Here is a 20482-nt window from a genome sequence, read left to right as displayed (position 1 = left end):
ATGATAGTTTGGAAAATGCTCATTAAAATGTGTGATATTAGTGGGTTGTGATGGCACATATCTGTAATCCCAGAGGTAGGATAGTAGGAGCAGGAGGATCAAGAATTCAAGTCCAGCCATGACTCTGTCTCAAAAAAATCAACCAGTCAGTAAACTCTGATACTAACAGAGCAGTTTTTAACAGAAAACAAATTTCCTGAGAAGACAAAAATGAAATAAATATAAATTGTGAACTCAAATCACAAAATAAAAGTAGGATGCTGGAGGATAACACAAAAGTAAGGTTAAGCAACAGAATTAAGATGTTACCCTCCGGGGCTGGAGAGATGGCTCAGTGGTTAAGAACACTGGTTGTTCTTGCAGAAGACCCAGGTTCAAATCCCAGCACCCACATGACAGCTAACAACTGTCCATAACTCCAGTTCCAGGGACCAACAGCCTCTTTTGTCCTCTGTAGGCATTGCATGACATGGGTGCACTTACCTACATGCAGGCCATACATGCATACACATAAAATAAAAATAACAAAATAGTAAAAAAAAAAAAAATTCTCATTCCAGGGATGGAGAGATGGCTCAACAGTTAAGAGCACTGGCTGCTCTTGCAAAAGACCCCAGCACCCACATGGCAACTAACAATCATCTGTAACTCCAGTTCCAGGGAATCTGATGCCTTTTTCTGACCTCCATAGCCATTGCATGACATGAATTTATTTACATACATGCAGGCAATACACTCATACATATAGAATAAAATAAAAATAATAAATCAAAATTTTAAAACTATTTAATTTATTTTTTTTTATGTGTACGAGTGTATTGTCTGCATGTATGTTAGTGCACCCATGTCATGCAATGCTGCGGAGGTCAGAAGAGGGCTTTGGATTCCCCTGGAACTGAAGTTAAGGATGATTTGTAGCCACCATGTGGGTGCTGGGAATTGAACCTGGGTCTTCTGCATAGAGCAGTCAGTGCTCTTAACCACTGAGCCCTCTCTCCAGCCCCATAAATCAAATATTTTTAAAAAGATGTTTAGTCCCAGCACTCAGGAGGCAGAGGCAGGCAGATCTCTGTGAGTTTGAGGCCAGCCTGGTCTCCATAGTGAGTTCCAGGCCAGCTGGGGCTACAGGGAGACGCTGTCTCAAAAAAAAATAAAATAAAATAAAATAAAAAATAAAAGATGTTATCATCCCTAAATGCTCTAGATTTATATTTTACCACTGTAAGTGAATGTAAAACAAACATGAAAAAGTTTCTAGAAGAAAGATGACTTAGGGGCTGGAGAAATGACTCAGTGGCTAAGAGCACTTTACTGCACAAGCACGAGGACCTGAGTTCAGATCCTAACACCGTGTAAAAATCTGGACACGGCTGCATAGGTACTTGCCACTTTAGTGCTGTGGGGGCAGAGACAGGAGGATCACTAAGGCTTGCTGGCTGCCAACCTAACTTCAGATTCAGTGAGACCGTCTCAGAGGAGTAAGGTGGAGAATGATAGAACAGGACACTGCCTTCCTCCTCCTGGCTTCCAGGAGCCTATACACGTGGGGATGAGTACCCTCCCCAGGGTGCACATGTACCACACACAACATATGCCACACTCATACATACATTCACACGTTTTTAAAAATTACATATAATCGATACAAAATGGTGGCTGTATATGGATTCATTGGAAATTTGAAATGATCTGGGTGAAATGACAGAAGTAGGGTCACCTATATTGAAGCATAGTGAGGATTCAAATCCTTTCCTGTGTGACAGAGAGACTATGCATCCTCTGCATGGTTACTAACCGCACTGTATCTGCAAGAGGAATTTCCAGGAGCAATAAGAAGTGCTGGCATGTCAGGTTTTACCCCAGTCCAATGTGGCCATCGGCCCCGTGCTTCTTCCTCTTGGCCCCAGTCTGCATCTGTTTGCCCTTCACTGCCTCCTGTATGGGCTGAAGGAAACTCTGGAAGAAGCAATATTGATCCAATTGCAGCAGAACCTAGAGCCTCCCCAAGCCACTGCTCACAGCCGCAGCCCCACTCCTCTCAGGTTCTACTGTTTCCTTTTCAGATCCTTGTCTTACTTAGTACCCACTTTGGAGCTTAGTACCATTACCTCCAGGTCTTCTGACACTGTCTTTGTGCATCATCAGCCTCCTACCCCGCCATCATGCCTCGTGGCACCTGCTGAATCCTGCTTCTCACTCTCCTGCCCGTTCATGCCTCCTGGTGCTGTCTCCTGTCATTTGGACCCTCTCACTTCACCTTGACAGCAGAAACAGCCCTGCCACCCGGATGCCGGAATGAATGTCCCTCCCATGTCTATTCCAGATAACTCCCCACTTACACACCCTCACCTCTTACAAATGAGCTGGGCTTAACGTTCGTCTCCCCTCAGAGACCATTTCATCTATCTTCACCTGATCCCTTCCTTCTTCTTTCTACCTTATTTTACTTGTGTAGGAGTGCTGTGATTACAGATGTGTGCTACCACATCTGGCTTTTTTATATAGGTTTCAGAGATTGAACTCAGGTTGTTAGGCTTGTGCAGCAGGCTCTTTTATCCACTGAACCCTCTCACCAGTCCCATACCTTGTATTATGAGACAAGATCTCTCATTGGCCTGGGGCTGTCCAAACAGGCTAGGCTGACTGGCTGGTAAGCCCCAGCAATCTGCCTCTCTCTGTCTTCCCGGTGCTGAGATGGCAGCACATGCCTGCCTGTTTTCCATGGGACCTGGGGATCCACCTCATGCTGTGTATAAGCACTTTACTGACAGGTGTCTCCCCAACCCCACTTCTTCCTTTTCAGTGTCATCTTAGTTTACCTTCTGGCAAAAAACCCACAGGGACTTTACTGACAGGTGTCTCCCCAACCCCACTTCTTCCTTTTTCAGTGTCATCTTAGTTTACCTTCTGGCAAAAAACCCGCAGGGACGAATCCTACACCCTCAGCTCCTACCCACATTTTGCTGGAGGTGACTTCTTCAAGGTCACCAGCAGCCTCCCAACTACCAGATGACTGAGCTCAGGGACTTTTCCCAGCTCAGTCTTCCAAAAGGCTTCCAGTGCTAGGTGTCACTAAGCATGGCCTCTTAAAAGCTCCTCCAGTCTCAGCCATTCTCTGACTGGCCTTTCAGTGGTCCCTCCTTGCCTCCTGGAAGGTCCTCTGAACAGAACTCTCTGCAGGCTGAATCTGATTTTCTTCTTATACTCTCGTTCCTAAATATTTGTTCTGCTTTTCTGGCTTCAGATTTCATTCTGTAAGTGAGAATTGCTACAATGTAGGCTGACCACACACACCCAGGACAGCACCCACCAAGCTACACACCCTTAGAGAGTGACTTAACCTGAGACCAGATCCAAAGAGAAGATGCTCATAAGATTTTACAGTTCAGGATCATTTTCATTTCTTTTCTCTTTTTTTTCTTACCTTATTGTCTTTTCTTTCTTAGATAGGGACTTGACTGTATGACCCTGGCTGTCCTGGTTCTCACTGTAGGCTGGCCACAAACTCATGGTAATCTTCTGTTGATGCAAAAAACTCAGCACTCACTCAAAAGGAATAAAAGTTTATTCTAGAGCCAAATATGAGGGATATAAAAGATAATTTATTCTGGAGCCAAATATGAGTGGCCATGGCCTGGGAATAGGGCTTTACCCTCAATATTATGTTTCAACATGGTAATAGTTTCATTTAAATTTTTTTGATTTATTTATTTTTACTTTATGTGTCTGTTTTGAGCATGTATGTAAGTGCACCATACCTGCAATGCTCACAGAGGCCAGAAGAGGGCATTGGATCCCCCAGGGACTGGAGTTATGGATGGTCCTTAGCTGTCATATGGGTACTGGGAACCTAACCTTGGTCCTATGCAAGAACAGCCAGTGTTCTTAATACTGAACCATCTCTCCAGCCCCATGAAGCTCTTTTTGGTCTTTTTGAGACAGGGTCTCCCTGTAGCCCCAGCTGGCTTGGAACTCACTATGTAGACCAGGCTGGCGTTGAACTCACAGAGATTCGCCTGCCTTTGCTGCTGAGTGTTGGGACTAAAGGTGTGCACCACCCCACCTGCCTAAGTTTTTTTTCAATTAAGCATTTTCTGACAGTTTGATACATGAACAATGAATTGTAATCATTTCAGGCCCCACTCCCCTTTCTCATCCTCCTCCCTCTCCTGCTGGAACCTTCCTTCTCAAGTCCCCCTTCTGCTTTCGTACCTCCTTTTTGTGCGTGGCCCGCTGAGTTTAAGTAGAGTTTCTTGCTTGGAGCATGGGTGGAAGATTGTTTACTGGAGCAAGGCAATGTATCTGCTGACCTATCTCTCCAGCCCCTAAGAGAGACTTTAAAAATATGTTTACTTATTTGTGGATGGGTATTTGCTTATTTGTGCATTTGTGTATGTGGATACATGTGTATCATGATGCATGTGTAGAAGTTGGGGAACTTGTGGGAGTCGGGTCTCACTTTCTGCTCTGTGGGCTCTGGATCTCAGGTCAGTCGTCCTGGCAGCAAGCCTCTTTATCCCCTGGGCATCTTTACCACCCACATAAGAGATCTTTATGTGTTCTTTTTTATTTTTTTAAAAGTTTTAATTGTAGAGGCCTTTCACATCCTTGATTAGGTTTATTATTCGGTATTTTATTTCTCTGAAAGCTGTTGTGAATGGGATTTCTTTAAAGGCCAACATAGGCTACATGAGACCTTGTCTCAAAAAACAAATAAGGTCTGGAGAGATGGTTCAGTGGTTAAGAACACTGTCTGCTCTTCTAGCACTGGCTGTTCTTGTGGAAGACTCGTGTTTGAATCCCAGCACCCACTTGGTGGCTAACAGTCATCCATAACTTCAGTTCCAGGGGATCTGACACCCTCTTTGGTCCTCTGTGGGCACTGCATGACATGGATGCACTTACATACATGCAGGCACAACAGTCATACATAAAATAAAAATAAAAATAAACAAACAAAAAGAAAAAAAGACTCTTTTCCAAAGAGATGCAGAATGTCAGAAATTCAGAAAGGTAGTAATAGGATACCTGAAAAGATGAGTGACTTACTGAAAAGATGCTGAGCTGAGCACAGCTCCGGTTATGAGGTTCCCTGGTAGGGAATGAGGACAGAAGACTCCCCCAAATCACAGTCTATATTAGTTTTCTTATTTTCTGGTTTATTGTCCTTGGTGATGTATTAATGGAATTTAACTTGTCTTAAGTATATTTCAATGTCTTGTACAGTTTAATGCTATTGTTATAACCATTTGTTTTCTCCTCAATGAGTGGCTCTGGGGAGTGAGCCCCCAAGAGTAGACTGCTCCATGGGAAGATCCCCCAATAAAACTGGAAAAGATAGCAAAACCAATAAATGTGCCGATCACAACACTGACACACAAGAAATAATAAAATAGCAAGTGCTAGGTATAGTGGTGCTTGCCTTTAATCCCAGCACTTGAGAGGCAATAGAAAGAAAATCTCTGTGAGTTCAAGGCAGCCTGGTCTACATAGCAAGTTCCAGGCCAGCTGGGGCTACATAGTAAGACCCTGCCTTCGAAAGGGAAAAAAAAGGAAATAAAAGAAAAATATCAAGACTCATCCAAAACACCATCACTCTTTGTCTTAGTTTGTTTCTTCACTACTGTGACAAAACACTCTGACCAGTACCAACTTGGGGAGGAAAGAGTTTATTTGTCTTACATCTCCCAGGTCGGCAGTTCATCAGGGAGCCCAAGGTAGGAACTCAGGGCAGGAACCTGGAGGCAGGAGCTGGAGCACAGGCCATGGAGGAACGCTGCTTACAGGCTTGCTCCCTTGGCTCCTGCTCAGCCTGCTTTCTTATGCAACACAGGCCCACCTGCCCAGGGGTGGCACCACCCACAGTGGGCTGGGCCCTCCCACATCACTCTTCAAGAAGATGCCCCTCAGACATGGCCACAGGCCAGTCCAATAGAGGCAATTCCCCAACTGAGGCTCCCTCAACCCTCAACCCTCAACCCAGGTGTGTCAAGTTGACACTAAAGCTATCCAGCACACTCTTCAACATTGTCTTCGTTGGTCACTCTGCACCTTATTTTTGAGATAGGGTCTCTTATCGAACATGAAACTTCCTGTCTTAGGTAGATTTGCTAGACTAGCAAGCCCCCAGGATCTGCCTATTTCTACATCTTCAATTTAGGCTTAGAGACCCACATACTTGTCTGGGTTTTATATGGATGCTAGGAACCCAAACCTAGGTCCTCATGCCTGTGAAGCAAGCATTTTACCCATTGAGCCATCTCTTAGCCTCCATCCCTTTTTGATGGTTCTGGTAAGTATCCTACCTGTCAGTGAGCTACACCCCCCATTTAAGAAGTAAACCCTGGCACTGGGGAGATGGCTCAGCAGTTAAGAGCACTGGCTACTTTTGGAGAGGACCTGGTTTCCAGTACCCATATGGTGGTTAACAACATCTGTTACTCCAGGCCTCTGTGGGCATTGCAAGACATGGGTGCACTTACATACATGCAGGCAAAACACTCATACTAGAATAAAGATAATAAATATATCTGTGCTGGAGAGCTTTGGTTGTCGACTTGACACATCTGGGTAGAGGGAGCCTCAACTGGGGAACTACCTCCATTGGACTGGCCTGTGGCCATGTCTATGGGGCATTTTCTTCATTATTGAGTGATGTGGAAGAGTCTAGCCCACTGTGGGTGGTGCCACCCCTAAGCAGATGGTCCTAGTTGTATAAGAAAGCGGGTCGAACATGTGCCGGGGAAGCAAGTCGGTAAGCAGTGTTCCTCCATGGTCTGTGCTTCAGCTCCTGCCTCCAGGTTCCTGCCCTGAGTTCCTACCTTCGGCTCCCTGATGAACTGTGAACTGTGAGATGTAAGCTAAATAAATCCTTTCCTCCCCAAGTTGGTATTGGTCAGAGTATTTTGTCACAGTAATGGAGAAACAAACTAGAACAGTATCAAAAACTTAAAAAGAAGTAAGCCTTTCTCTTTTTCTAAGGATTTATTTTTATTTAATGTGTGTGTGTGTGTGTGCGTGCACATGTGTGCACAGGTACATGCATGTCATATGTGTGTGGGTGCTTGTGGAGGCTGGAAGAGTGTTGGATCCCCTGGAGCTGGTGTCACAGGTGGTTGTGAACTGCCGGAAGTGTGTGCTAGGAACTGATCTTGGGTCCTCTGGAAGAGCAGCACGTGCTCTTAATCATTGAGCTATCTTGTCAACACCATCCTAGGTTTTTAAATGAAATTTATATTTGCTTTTGTTTTCATAAGAACCTTAATCAGATTTAATCTTCCTCTGACCATTGGCTGGCATGAATCTTTATCTGTGGTTTTTATAAAGATTAAATGAGATCAAGCACACTGAAGTTTTCAGCACAATGCCCAGCATTCAGGCAATGTGTTAAAGTGTGGTGGTATACATCTAAAATGTGAGATGTGCTTTTGTTAAATACTGCAACTGCGGTACTCTTGATCCCTCTATAATCAAGGAGTTTCAAAGTATTTCAAGTGTGACCACCAGATGTCTGTGCGCCTGTACCTTGCTTCCCTGATCAAGAACTGTGCCATCACCGCCTATCCCTGTGACTCCTATCGGGATTACAGGAATGGCAAATGTGTCAGCTGCGGCACACCACAAATGATGTCCTGCCCTCTCCTGGGTAAGTTCAACAAGTTCTTATCACTGATGAACAAAAAGCTAATTTCGAACAGATTCTAGGGTCATTTTACTCTCTAAAAATTGTCCCTAAAATTGTATTTAGAAAAGTTTGATATAGTAAGCTTTGCTTTGTTTGCATCTGTTTTTTTGAGGTAAGTTTTGCTAGACAGTCTAGGCTGACCTTGAGCGTACGCTGTAGTCCAGGTTGGCCTTGAATTTATGAACTTCTTTCATCAGCCTCCAGAGTAGCTGGTATTACAGGGCAGCACCACCATGCCAAGCATTGAAATCAACTTTTCCTAGCTAATTTGTTCTCTAAACTACTCTAGTCCTGAATTATGAAAAGTATTAAGGTTAGGTACGGTGGCTTATGGGGAGAATTGACAGTTTGAGGCCAGCTTGGGTTACACAGAGAGACATTAAAAACCACAAACAAACAATAACAACAAACTCAAACCACCAAAGTCCAAACAAACAAAGATCAATTTATCCAGTGTTAGAAGAGCAATCTCTACAGGATTCCACCCAGAGTTTGTATAGTCTTCCTGGATATCGTAGTCTGTTAAGCAGAAGGAGATTCTAGAAGTTTCCAAGCGTACCCAGGGTGTAGTCACTACACAGCCTGTTCCCACTGGAATAGGAATAGGAACACCCATTCTGTATATACACCTCTGCTGGGGGGTGAGCCAGAAGTCTGTGTGCTGGATGAACCCTGCAGAGTTCTCCCTTCCATTAGGTTGTGTCTGTAAATGCTTTCTCTCCACACTCTGGCTCCTCTGTACACATACCGGGCTCTGATGGTATAAAAGATACTGTGGAGGATGCTACGATGTTTGCTGAGTTAGTAGAAATATTCTAGATGGCTAGGACATCAAAACTGGTTGGTCATGAGACTTTTCTAATTATTCCCCAAAGGAAAAATGCAGGTCAACAGCAAGGTACGCCACAGAGATAAGAAATTCAAGCTCGACTATGTGGTGCAGTCACCTTGGGAGTGTAGAAAACACTGGCTGACCCTTTGTCAGATAAGTCATAATCTTGTCTAGGAGTAAAGACAGAGGGCGGAAAGAGGCCCTAAATGGACAGCACAACGTTGTCTCCTGCAGGCATTGACCTGAAGAAAGATAGTCATCTGCTTGGTGGCATAGTTACACATCAAGCCCATGTTCTGTACAATTTAGTGACCTTATTTGGTTCTTCAAGAAAGCCATGGGGCTAGTTAGCCCTGTGACAGGCCTATATTCCCAGCTACTTGACAGGCTGAGGCAGGAGGATCTCAAGTTCAAAGTCTGCTTGGGCTACAAAGTGAATTCAAGGCCAGCCTGAATAATTTAGTGAGACTCTGTTCCAAAATAAAAAGTAAAATAAAAGGGCCACGAATGTAGCTTGTTAGTAGAGTGCCTACCTAGCATTCTTAAGGTCTTGAAATAGATGTTCATCACCCACAGGAGCTGTGGGTATAGCTTGGGGTAAAGAGTGGACTTTGCATTCATGAGATCCTGTGTTCTAGCCTCAGCATCAAACAAGCAAACAAACAAACAAACAGAAACCCATTGCTTTGCAATAGTGATGCTATTTAAGATGAAATCTCAATCTGGCTTAGTGTAGGAAATGAGTGCATTAGTGCAACCAGTATGTGCCACACCCAGCTCCTTTCCGATTACTGAGAGCCAGTGAAGGGGAAAGGCCACAGTGGGGTCCTTTTGAACTCCAGTTCTTAGGGCTGGAGACACGCAGTAGAAGGGAACACTAGAATAACCACTGCCCTAGTGGCACTTTGAGGGAGGGAGGTGAGAGAGGGAGGTGGAGTGCAGGGAGGTGGAGTGGAGGGAGGTGGAGAGAGGGAGGTGGAGTGGAGGGAGGTGGAGTGGAGGGAGGTGGAGAGAGGGAGGTGGAGAGAGGGAGGTGGAGTGGAGGGAGGTGGAGTGGAGGGGGGTGCTGGAAACTGTTCAGGCTGTCCCAATGGCTTTCATGTTTAGATAATACACATTAGTATTTCCAACTTGTTTCATAGGGTATTATGCTGACAAATGGAAGGACTACTTAAGGGACAGAGATCCTCCAATGATGAAGGCATTCGTTGACACAGCTGAGAACGAACCATTCTGCAGTGAGTAGTGAATAGGTTGGTTGCTCTGCCTGGCCCTTGTATTTTGAGGAGGGTTGAGTCTCTGCTTTCTGGATATTTTCTGGGAAATTAGGGCTGTGGTAATGCTTGGGCCTAAGACCAATCCTGATTCTATCCATAAAAGCTGTGTGACCATGATCAAACTCTTTAATCTACATGTCAAGGGTCCTGGTTGGTAGAATGGAGATAATCATGCCTATCTTCTAGGGTTAAAGTAACAACAAATCAGAGTTGTTAGCATCAGTGGGTTGGATGTCCATTGTAACCACAAAGATCCTCCAGGAAACTGGGGCCAGGAAAATCCAGGTGGCAGCCATATCACTAATAATGATATCATTAATATCAATAATTCTAGCATTACACTAGGGCTTCTTGAGCTTTTCTACTCACAACCCTTTTTGCTTGTGAAAGTTTTCAGTATCCCCAGATATGTAGGTATATAAAATACATATACAAATCAAATATTTACTGATAATGAATCATAAAGAAATTTATTTTAAAAATTATTTGCTATATAATTTTACCATTTAGTAAAGACAAAAGCAAATTTATATACTAATAAAATATATATATCTGTTTATTTTTATTTTTATTTTATGTATATGAGTGTTGTGCCTGAATGTATGTAAGTGTACCTATGTTGTGCAATGTCCATGAAGACAGAGGAGGGCATTGGATACCCTGAAACTGGAGTTACAGGTGTTGTTAGCCTCCAGGTGGATGCTGGGATTCGAACCCCAGTCTTCTGTGAGAGCAACCAGTGCTTTCAACCACTGAGCCATCTCTCCAGTCCCTGTTTATTTTTAGATAAGGAGCTAAATCTTGGCTAAATGTTTAATACTACAGGACATGGAAAGCCTTCAGTATTTTTCAGAGTTGATCAATATTTTGATTTTATAATTACCAATGAGAATGTTTCTTTGCATAAATATGTAGTATAAAATGCCAGAAATATATTTAAGAGCATTTCAGAAATTGTTGGAAATTCTGTCCTTATTCCAAGCCAAAATTCATTTAACAGGTTTTTTTTTTTTTAATGAAATTCAAGTCAGCTACTCAAACAGTAATTACAACTTTTCATACTTGTGTGTGTGTGTGTGTGTGTGTGTGTGTTAGTTACATGCCACAAAGTGTGACTAGAGGTCACAGAACAACTTTCAGGAGTTGGTTCTTTCCTTCTACCATGTGGGCTCTAGGGATCAAATTTAGGTTGCGAGGGTCCGCAACAAGTACTTTTACCCTTTGACCCAATGAGCCATCTTGCCAGCTCTCAGTCATTTTTAAAATCAAGCATTTCAATACAGTGCAATCCAAAGGTATACCAATTTAACACTTACATGGAGAAGGAAAATATTTTAAACATTCTATAATTAGACCATTATCTATAAGAGTAGCCTGACACAAAATTATAAATTTACCTAAAACATACGGGATTATTTTGTGATTTTTTGTTTTACTTGATTGCATGGTTCTCCAGTGTGAACTTTGTGGATGAATATAGCAATGTCAAAAGGCTAGACCCACCTGCCTATGAACAGGCGTTTGTGATACCTGAGCATGCGGCTGGAAGACACTGACTCTGCTGATACTCATGCTGTCCTTACCAAATTGAAGAGCAAGGGACACTAGAAAAGTCTACCCTGGCCCAGAGTGGTGGTGCACTGTTATAATCCCAGCCCTTGGGAGGTAGGGGAAGGATGCTCAGAAGGTCAGTGTCATCCTCAGCTACACAGTGAGTTTAAGGGACCGTCTCTAAAAACAAATTAAAGAGAAAAGACATTTCTTTCCTGGATCTTGTAGAGAAACTTCAGAGGAAGAGAAGAGGGATGTTGGCTCAGGAACTGACCATCCTGAACAGCATGAGGTAACTGCTTACAAGGTTCTCTCCCTGTTTTACAGTATATCATTATTTTGTGGACATTGTATCTTGGAACAAGAATGTAAGAAGAGGGGTCATTACAATCAAACTGAAAGACAAAAATGGAAACATCACAGAATCCAAAATCGATCAGTAAGTTGAGCTGTGAGTTTGCAGTATGCTAGCTCCTTTTTTCCTCAGAGAGATTAAGCTCCAAACATACCCATTTTCTTACTCACCCATGCATACTTTCCCTTGTTATACGGAAGGCAGAAGGGGACCGACCCAATGCTCAGGTGTTCCCCTTGCCGCTTGCTCCCCTCTGCTTTCTACAGCTGTCATTGTACAATGGCTTTCTTTCCTTCCTCCTTTCCTTCACTTTCCCTCGTTCCCTCTCATTCTTCTCTCTTCCCTCCTTTGTGTGACCTCCCTCTCTGTCTTTCTTACTGATTGGCATTTTTCTTCCTTCTTTATTTATTTCCTGTGATTGTTTAATTATAAAAATCGCCCTTGCTTTACTGGAAAGTTTAAACCATAAAGGAATATGCTGATTTAGATAGGCAGGTGGCACATGTCTGTGACACAGTACTTAGGAGGCAGGGTCAGGAGGATTGAAAGAAATGTGATGCCAGCCTGGTGTATACAGGGAATTCCAGGCCAGCCGTGTCATATAGTGAGACCTGTCACAAAAGAACAAAACATTAAAAAAAAATCGTAAGAAAATTGATGTGCTAATTTAAGCATTTCACATTGTATACATATATCAGAACTTAAGTCATACTCTATAGATTTATGCAGTTATAACTTGTCAATACTAATACTATTAATTTAAAAAGAGGAATATACAGGATGAACGTTCAAGTCCAGGGTAAGAACGAATGCTTTCTTTACAGGTTCTGTTTTTCAAACGTCTCCTTTTCCATCTAACAACTTATTCATTTACTGATTTGTTTGTTTGTATACTCATTTGGGACACAGTCTTGCAACCAGCCTCACAAGTGTAGGGATTACAGCTGTGTACCCCCATACCTGACTCTACTTTTCAGTGCTCTGTAATGTGTGTGTGTGCACAGCTTTAAAATAGTAATACTTTTCCCATCTATTGCTTTTATAATCAGGGAAAGCAGGGAGACACCCTTTACTTTAAGCAAAGGAATTTGGGGCTTATTTTATTCATTTATTCAAACACACAATGTTTCCTGAGACTTGTATATGAGGTGGTTAGGTCATCTCTAGATCACAAGCATAGAGAACTAAACAATGTCATTGGAACCTTCTGGGTTCACTGTAGATAAACAACATGTGTGAGTGGGTGGGTTGGAGATGATTTTATTACTTATTTTTAAATGTTTAAAAATTTATTTTAATTTTTAAATTTTTTAATTGAATTTTTGTGTATTTCACACAGAACATCGTAATTGACTTTATACCCCCTTCCCCATTGGCACCTGCCCATAGCTCCCCCACTGAAATTTATACATTCTGTCATTTGTGTTAAGGCTTATCACGCCAAATTAGTGTCCCCAGATGTCCCTCAGTGGAAGTTCATCTCCTGAGGTCTAGTTAGCCTATCTAGAGTTCCCCTCTTCAAGAAGATCAGCTCTTCCTCACCCAGCAGTAATCAGCTGCCAATAGTTCTTTGACTAAGATTGCTGTCCATTTCCACAGTTCTGTGATGAGTTTTTGTCTGCTTGAGTTTGCATGGGTCTTGTGCATGCTGATACCATGGCTGTAGTTCCATATGAGGAGAGTCCCAGGACCCTGCAGGACTATTTTCATATGTCATGTACCTCCTCCCTGGCTCTTCTAATCTCTCTACCCCCTCTTCTGTAATGGTCCCTGAGCCCTGGGTGGGTGGATTTTAATACAGGAGTCTTGTCCAAGGACCCACACTCTGTAAACTCTTATTTTCTATGTTTTGGCCATTTGTGACCTTTTGTGCTCCTGGTCCTCTGTTGCATGAGGGAGCTTCATTGATGAGAACTGAAAGATGCATTAGTGTTCTGTTTATCCCTTGTTCTATGTTCTGTGACCTTAGGAGTAGAGGTTGCATCGTAGATGTGCCACATAGGCTTGGAAAATTCACAATCTCTGTGTATGACCAATTGTGGAACTCTAATAATCTCTGTCTGTTGAAAAAGACTCCTTTTTGATGGGTGGTGACTGGGATACTTCTCTGTAAATTTATGGGTCCATATTTTGCACATAGTAAGAAATTACATTTGTCTAGGGATATGAGCACCTTGGGGTTTTCTCTAAGATCTGTTACCTCTCCGGCTATGTATTGGACTAGGTTTATAGTACCACACATGAGTTTCCCCCATTGAGTGGGCTTTAAGTCCAATTAGGTAGCTGTTGATTACCCCCAAGATAAAAGTGCCACTACTGCACCGATGTTGTTTGTTATGCGGGTCATTGATGTGGTTATTAGACCTTGAAGCTGGGGTCGGACCATCAATTGATGTTCTCCCTTACCACTTTGCATAGTGCTTTCCAAAGCTATGAGCTAGACTTCAGGGCAAGTGCCTTCCAGGTCAGTTCCAGCTCCATTTCTCCAAATCCTGTGTCAGAAGTGCGTCCTGTCTTCAGCAATAGGGTCTTATCTTCAAGTTCTGGGAGGCAATCAAGGGCCGTGGCGATAGCCTGTGTAATTATGGAAGCCTCTTGGTCTACCCTGGCCAACAATTCAAAGGAAGGTTTCTCCTGTCTGGCACTGTTTCTTGTTATGTAGCCTTCAGCTATACACACAGACTCATGTAGAGATATCGTACGTGTAATTTTTCAGTAGGTTTTTGAACTAATATGATTCCCTCTGGTTTTTATACTAACTAGGCATTATTTATCTCTCCTCTCTGTTTCCCTAACTCCCACCCCCCCATGCCTTCCCTATTTAAAATGTCCCCATTTTCGGCATCTCTCCCTTGATAATTGCTGCCTGCTATGGTCCCACCTCTCTTGAGCTCCTTCTTCCCTTTTATCCCCAAAGTTCCTTGTGTAGCCCTCCCTCTCTTGCTCTCATTTACCCGAATTTTACACATTTTCCCCTTAGTAACACCTGTCTCCTACTGTTCTTCTCTCTTGGGTTCCTTCTTTCCATTTACTTCCCTGGCTACTTCCCATTTTCCTGGCTCCTGTGGTTACATCAGGGTATATACTCATATATAAGGATTTGGTGCTAGGATCTACAAATGAGGGAGAACATATGTTTTTCTGAGTCTGTGTTACTTCACTTAGTATAACAGTTTCTAGTTCCATTCATTTACCTGCAAATTTCATGATCACATCTTTCTTTATCACTGAGTAGAACTCGATCGTGTAAACGCACCACATTTTCATTATCTACTCATCAGTTGAGGGGCACTTAGGTTGCTTCCATTTCTTAGCTACTGTGAAAAAGTGCAGCAACAAACATGGTTGTACAAGTGTCTCCACAATAGGATGAGTCCTTTGGGTATATGCCAAGGAGTGGTATAACCGGGTCATGTGGTAGGTTCATTTTTAGTTTTTCAAAAAATTTTATTATTGTTTTTAAATTTTTATGTGTGTGTGTATATAGCCTGCATGTAGATAAGTGCACCTGTGTACCTCCAATGCCCATGGAAGTCAGAAGAGGCTATTGGACCCCCTGGGACTGGAATTATGGACAGTTGTTAGCTGCCATGTGGGTGCTGGGATTCAAACCTGGGTCTTCTGCAAGAACAACCAGTGTTCTTAACCGCTGAACCATCTCTCCAGCCCCACTTTTAGTTTTTAAAGAGTTCTCCACCCTGCTCTCCATAGGGGTTGTATGAGTTTGCAAGCCAACCAGCAGTGGATGAGTGTTCCCCTTTCTCCACATTCTATCCAGCATTTGGTATTATTTTTTCCCTTGATCTTAGCCAGTCTGATTGGGGTAAGGTGAAATCTTAAGGTGGTTTTAATTTGCATTTCCCTAATTACTAATGATGTTGAACACTTTTTAAAAAAATTTTATGTGTATGAGTGTAATGACTGCATTGTGCAAGTGCACTCGTGTCGTGCAGTGCCCACTGGGGTCAGAAGAAGGAATCAGATCCCCTGGAACTGGAGTTACAGACGCTTGTTAGCTGCCATGTGGATTCTGGGAATCAAACCCAGGTTCTCTGCAAGAGCAGTGCTCTTAACCACTGAGCCATCTCTCCAGACCCTGAAAACTTTTAAAGATTTTTTTTTCTTAGCCATCTTTATTTCTTCTTTTGAGAACTCTCTGTTTAGATCTTCAGCCCATCTTTTAATTGGATCATTTATTTTCTTGATTCTTTGTTTTTTGAGTTTGTTATATATTCTGGATGTTAAACCTCTGTCAGATGTGTTACTAGTGAAGATTTTCTTCCATTCTGTGGGTTTTCTCTTCATTTTCTTGTTTTTTTTTCTTTTGCTGTACGGAAGCTTTTTAGTTTAATGAGGTCCCACTTATTGATTGTTGACCTTAATTCCTGAGCGACTGATGATGGATTTAGAAAGTCCTTTCTTACACCTTTATCTTAAAGGTTACCACCAGTGTTTTCTTCTAACAGTTTCAGGCTTTACATTAAGATCTTTGATCCATTTGGAGTTGACTTTTGTGCAAGGTGAAAGATAAGGATCTAGTTTCATTCTTCTACAGGTGGAGATCCAGTTTTGCCAGCATCATTTGTTGAAGATGCTGTCTTTCCTCCATTGTGTGTTCTTGGCACCTTTGTCAAATATCAGGTGGCTGAAATTGTGTGTACTCAGGTTTGGGTCTTCAATTATGTTCCATTGATCCATGTGTCTATTTTTGTGCCAGTTATCATGCTGTTTTTATGACTGTCGCTCTGTAATATAGTTTGAGATCTGGTATAGTATTCCCCACAGCATTGCTCTTTGTGCTCAGGGTTGCTTTAACTATCTGGGGTCTTTTGTGCTTCCACATGAATTTTAGGATTTTTTTTTTCTAATTCTGTGAAGTATACCTTGGGGATTTTATTGAGATTGCATTGAATCTGTATATTGCTTTTGGTAGGATGGTCATTTTCAAAATATTAATTCTTCCAATCCATGAGCATGGGAGGTCCTTGTATCTTCTGGTGTCTTCCTCAATCTCTTTCTTTATATTTAATTTTTTTATCATAGAGATCTTTGATGTCTTTGGCCAGGTTTATTCTGAGATTTTTTTTGAGGCTATTGTGAATGATAAGGTTTCCATGTACTCTTACTCTGATTCTTTGTTATTGGTATATAGAAAGGCTACTGATTTTTGTAGATTAATTTTGTAACCTGACACTTTACTGAAAGTGTTTATCAGTTCTAGGAGTTTTATGGTGGAATTTTGAGGATTTCTTAGGTGTAGTATCATCTGCGAAAAGGGATAATTTGACCTCCTCTTTTCCAATTAGTACTCCTTTAATTTCCTTCTCTTGTCTTATTGCTCTAGCAAGAGTTTCAAGCACTATGTTGAAAAGGAGTGGAGATAGTGACATCCTTGTCTGGTTCCTGATTTTAATGGGAATGCTTCCAGTTTTTCTCCATTTAGAATGATGTTGGCTGTGGGTTTGTTGTATATAGCTTTTATTGTGTTTAGTTATGTTTCCTCTAGTACCATTCCTTTTGGGACTTTTATCATAAATTCATGCTGAATTTTGTCAAAGGCCTTTTTTGCATCTATTGAGATGACCATGTGATTTTTGTCTCTGAGTGCATTTATATGATTGATGACGTTTATTGATTTATGTATATTGAACCATCCCTACATCTCTGGAATAAAGCCTGCTTGATCATGGTGAATGATCTTTTAAATATGTGTCTGTATGTGGTTTGCAAGTGTTTTGTTGAGAATTTTTCATCTATGTTCATTAAGGATATGGGTCTATAGTTTTCTTTTTTGGTTGTGTCTTTACCCACTTTGGGTATTAGAGTGATGCTGGCTTCATAGAAGGAATTTGGGAGTTCTCCCTCTATTCTATCTTTTTGAGTAATTTAAGTAGTGTTGACTGTAGATCTTTAAATGTCTGCTGTAAATCCATCTGGGCCTAGGCTTATATTAGTTGGGAGGTTTTGTATTACTGTTTCAATTTCCTTATATGTTATGGGTCTGTTTAAACTGTTGATCTCTTCTTGGTTTAGCTTTGATGAGTCCAATGGTTCTAGATATTCATCCATTTCTTTTATGTTTTCAAATTGAATCAAGTATAGGTTTTTAAAGTATTCCCTTATAATGTTCTGGATCTTTTTGGTGTCTGTTGTGATGTTGTCATTGAGTTTTGCACTTCCTTCTTCATTTCAGCTTGAGTTTTCTTCAATATTTCTATCTCTTTTGTGAATTCACTCAGAAGTTTATTCCTATCTAATTTTAGCTCTTTGATTTTGTTTGTGTGTTCTTTAAAATTTTTTGAATTCTTTGATCGTGTTTATGATTTTTTTAAAATTCTGTGTCCTGGGTTATCTCTAGGGGTTCTCATTGTAGAACTCTTCTATAGGACTGGTGGTATTTGGTGGGAACATAGTATTTTGCTTTTTCATATTATTATTTTTCCATTGTGATTTTGGCATGTGGCTTTCTTTTGTTGTTTGTGATTCTGGTATAAAACTCAAGCCTTCCTTTTTTGAGTTGAAGTCTGCTTCTGTTTGTATTATTGGTATGCCTTGGTTGTTTTCTTATTGGGTATATAAAGCTGGTTGGTCTAGGCTTCAGGCTCTTTCTTTTGATTTTGTATTTGAAGGACCAGATTGCTTCAGTCCAGCTACTCAAGGAGCCTGCAGAGGTCCAAGTCAGGCTCCAGTCAGGTACTCTCAGGTGTTTTCCTAAGGTCTGGGGCCCTATTAGAGAGCAGCCACAGCACAATTGGGGAAGCTCGCTAAGGAGAGGCCCGATTTAGGTGCTCTCAGGCAGCCTGCAAAGGTTTGGGCCCCTACTATAGGGTGGAGAAGCCTAGCCCTGGGGTGGTGGGATGGACTGCAGGTGGTCCCAATGTAGGGGCATAGGCAGGGCATGGTTTGGGAAGCTCACCACCACTAGGAGGCTGGATCCTGGCACTCCCAGGCAGTCTGCAAAGGTCTAGGCCCCTGGGCAGGGAAGCCTAGCCCAGAGGAAGTGGGAGGGGCCACTTGTGATCCCAGTGTAGGGGGATGCACATGGTGTGATTTGGGAAGCTCATCACCACTCAGAGGCTAGATTCAGGCACTTTCAGGCAGTCTGCATAGGTTTGGTCCCCTACTCGATTTTATTTATTTTTGGTACTGGGGATTGAACCCAGGCCTTTGCTCCCAGAATCAACTATGCTCCCTGTGAAGCCACCAAGGTGCGTGGGCCTGGTTCATGAAGTACATGCTCTGCCCCTAGTTTACACCCCAGTCTGAAGGTGGCTTGTAAAGCACACCTTGAGGAACCAGCCTTGGGTATTGCATGGTCCGTGTGCTGAAGGGAGTAAACCAAAGCGGAAATCTGAAAGCCAGAAGAGCCCAGGATCAAAGTATTCTCAGTTCTAAGTGACCATGGGTACCAACCCAGAATACTTTACTGAGCAAAACTACCAAAGTCCAAAGGGAACAGAAAATTTTCCATAACACAAATAGGCCGAAAGAATTCATGTCCACCAAACCAGCCCACAGTGAATACTTGAAGCAATACAAAGGACTGAAGATAAGAATGACTATACTCAAGAGGTTACAGAAAGAAAACAAACGAAGGTATAATTACAGAAACAAAAAATAGTACCAAGAACACAAATAAATTAAAATGACAGTAACCAATATACATCTTTCAATAATAACTCTAAATATCAATGGCCCAACTTTTCAGTCCAAAGACACAGGCTATTGGAATGGCTGTCTGCCCTTGAATGATACATAGCTGAGAGTGACCCTGAGCTCCTGATCCTCCTGCCCCCATCTCCCAAGTGCTGTGATTACAGGCATGTGCCACACACTCAGTTCATGTGGTGATGAATGTAGGGCTTCATGCATGCTAGGCATGCACTCTACCACTGAGCTATGCCCCTCAGCTCTTTTTGCTTTTTTTTGAGACATATTCTTACCAAGTTCCCTAAGCTGGCCCTAATCTCACTCTGTACCCAGGCTAGCCTTGGACTTATGAGCCACTTGCCTCATTTCTTCATGTTTTAAAAATATTTTATGTGTATGAGTGTATTGCCTGCATGTGTGTAAGTGCACCTGTGTTGTGCAATACCTGTGAAGGTCAGAAGGGGGCATTGGATCCCCTGGAACTGGAATTACAGATAGTTGTTAGCCACCATGTGGGTGCTGGGAATTGAACCTGGATCCTCTGCAAGAGCACACATCTCTAGCTCTCATTCTTTCATTTTTAAGGCTGGATTATATTTTTTTGTATGTACGTGCCATGTTTTACTCATCTGTTTTTCTACTGATGGACACGAGTTGTTTCCAACTCTTGTCTAATAAGACCCTGTGCCACTGTATGCAAACATCTCTGAGACCCTCCTTTTGGATATATATTCAGAAGTGAGATTGCTAGTTCATGTGTTAATTCTGCTTTAATTTTCTGACATACTCCCCACTGTTTCATTGTCATCACACTGATTTCCACTTCCACAGCAGTGCATGATGGTTCTGGCTTCACCCAAACTATCTGTGAGAGGAAGAGAGAACTGTTATCTTGATGGATGCAAGTGGGTTCTGTGATCTCTCAAACATTTCTGTCACTCTCTGGAGTACTTCCTTTCTGGCACACAGGCTAATCTAAGATCACTTTATCCCTTCCCTGTCCCAGGATTGACTTGCCCGTCTCTCCAGAGCCTTGGTTCCTTTTGTGGAGATGGTGTCTGGCAGTCAAGTCTGGTCACCTTTCAGGTGGCTTTTTCTTGTGGTACTTTTGCACTCCTCCAGCCTTGGGTGTG

At 42.3% G+C, this 20482-nt stretch overlaps 1 protein-coding gene across 2 annotated transcripts in view; it reads left to right on the top strand.

Annotated features, from left to right (window-relative positions):
- Window positions 1-20482, top strand: part of Liph (lipase H) — a 46060-nt gene that overhangs the window by 21571 nt on the left and 4007 nt on the right. For both annotated transcript variants that reach the window (XM_029562659.1, XM_029562660.1), the window contains 3 exons: window positions 7475-7645; window positions 9659-9754; window positions 11672-11783. In XM_029562659.1, coding sequence (XP_029418519.1) covers window positions 7475-7645; window positions 9659-9754; window positions 11672-11783 — 379 coding nt within the window. The remainder of the gene's footprint in view (window positions 1-7474; window positions 7646-9658; window positions 9755-11671; window positions 11784-20482) is intronic.

The sequence above is a fragment of the Nannospalax galili genome, unplaced genomic scaffold, assembly GCF_000622305.1.
Source record: "Nannospalax galili isolate Female #2095 unplaced genomic scaffold, S.galili_v1.0 scaffold315, whole genome shotgun sequence".
NCBI lineage: Eukaryota > Metazoa > Chordata > Mammalia > Rodentia > Spalacidae > Nannospalax > Nannospalax galili.
The sequence above is the reverse complement of the archived record's forward strand: the minus strand, read 5'-3'. Positions and strand labels throughout refer to the sequence as shown.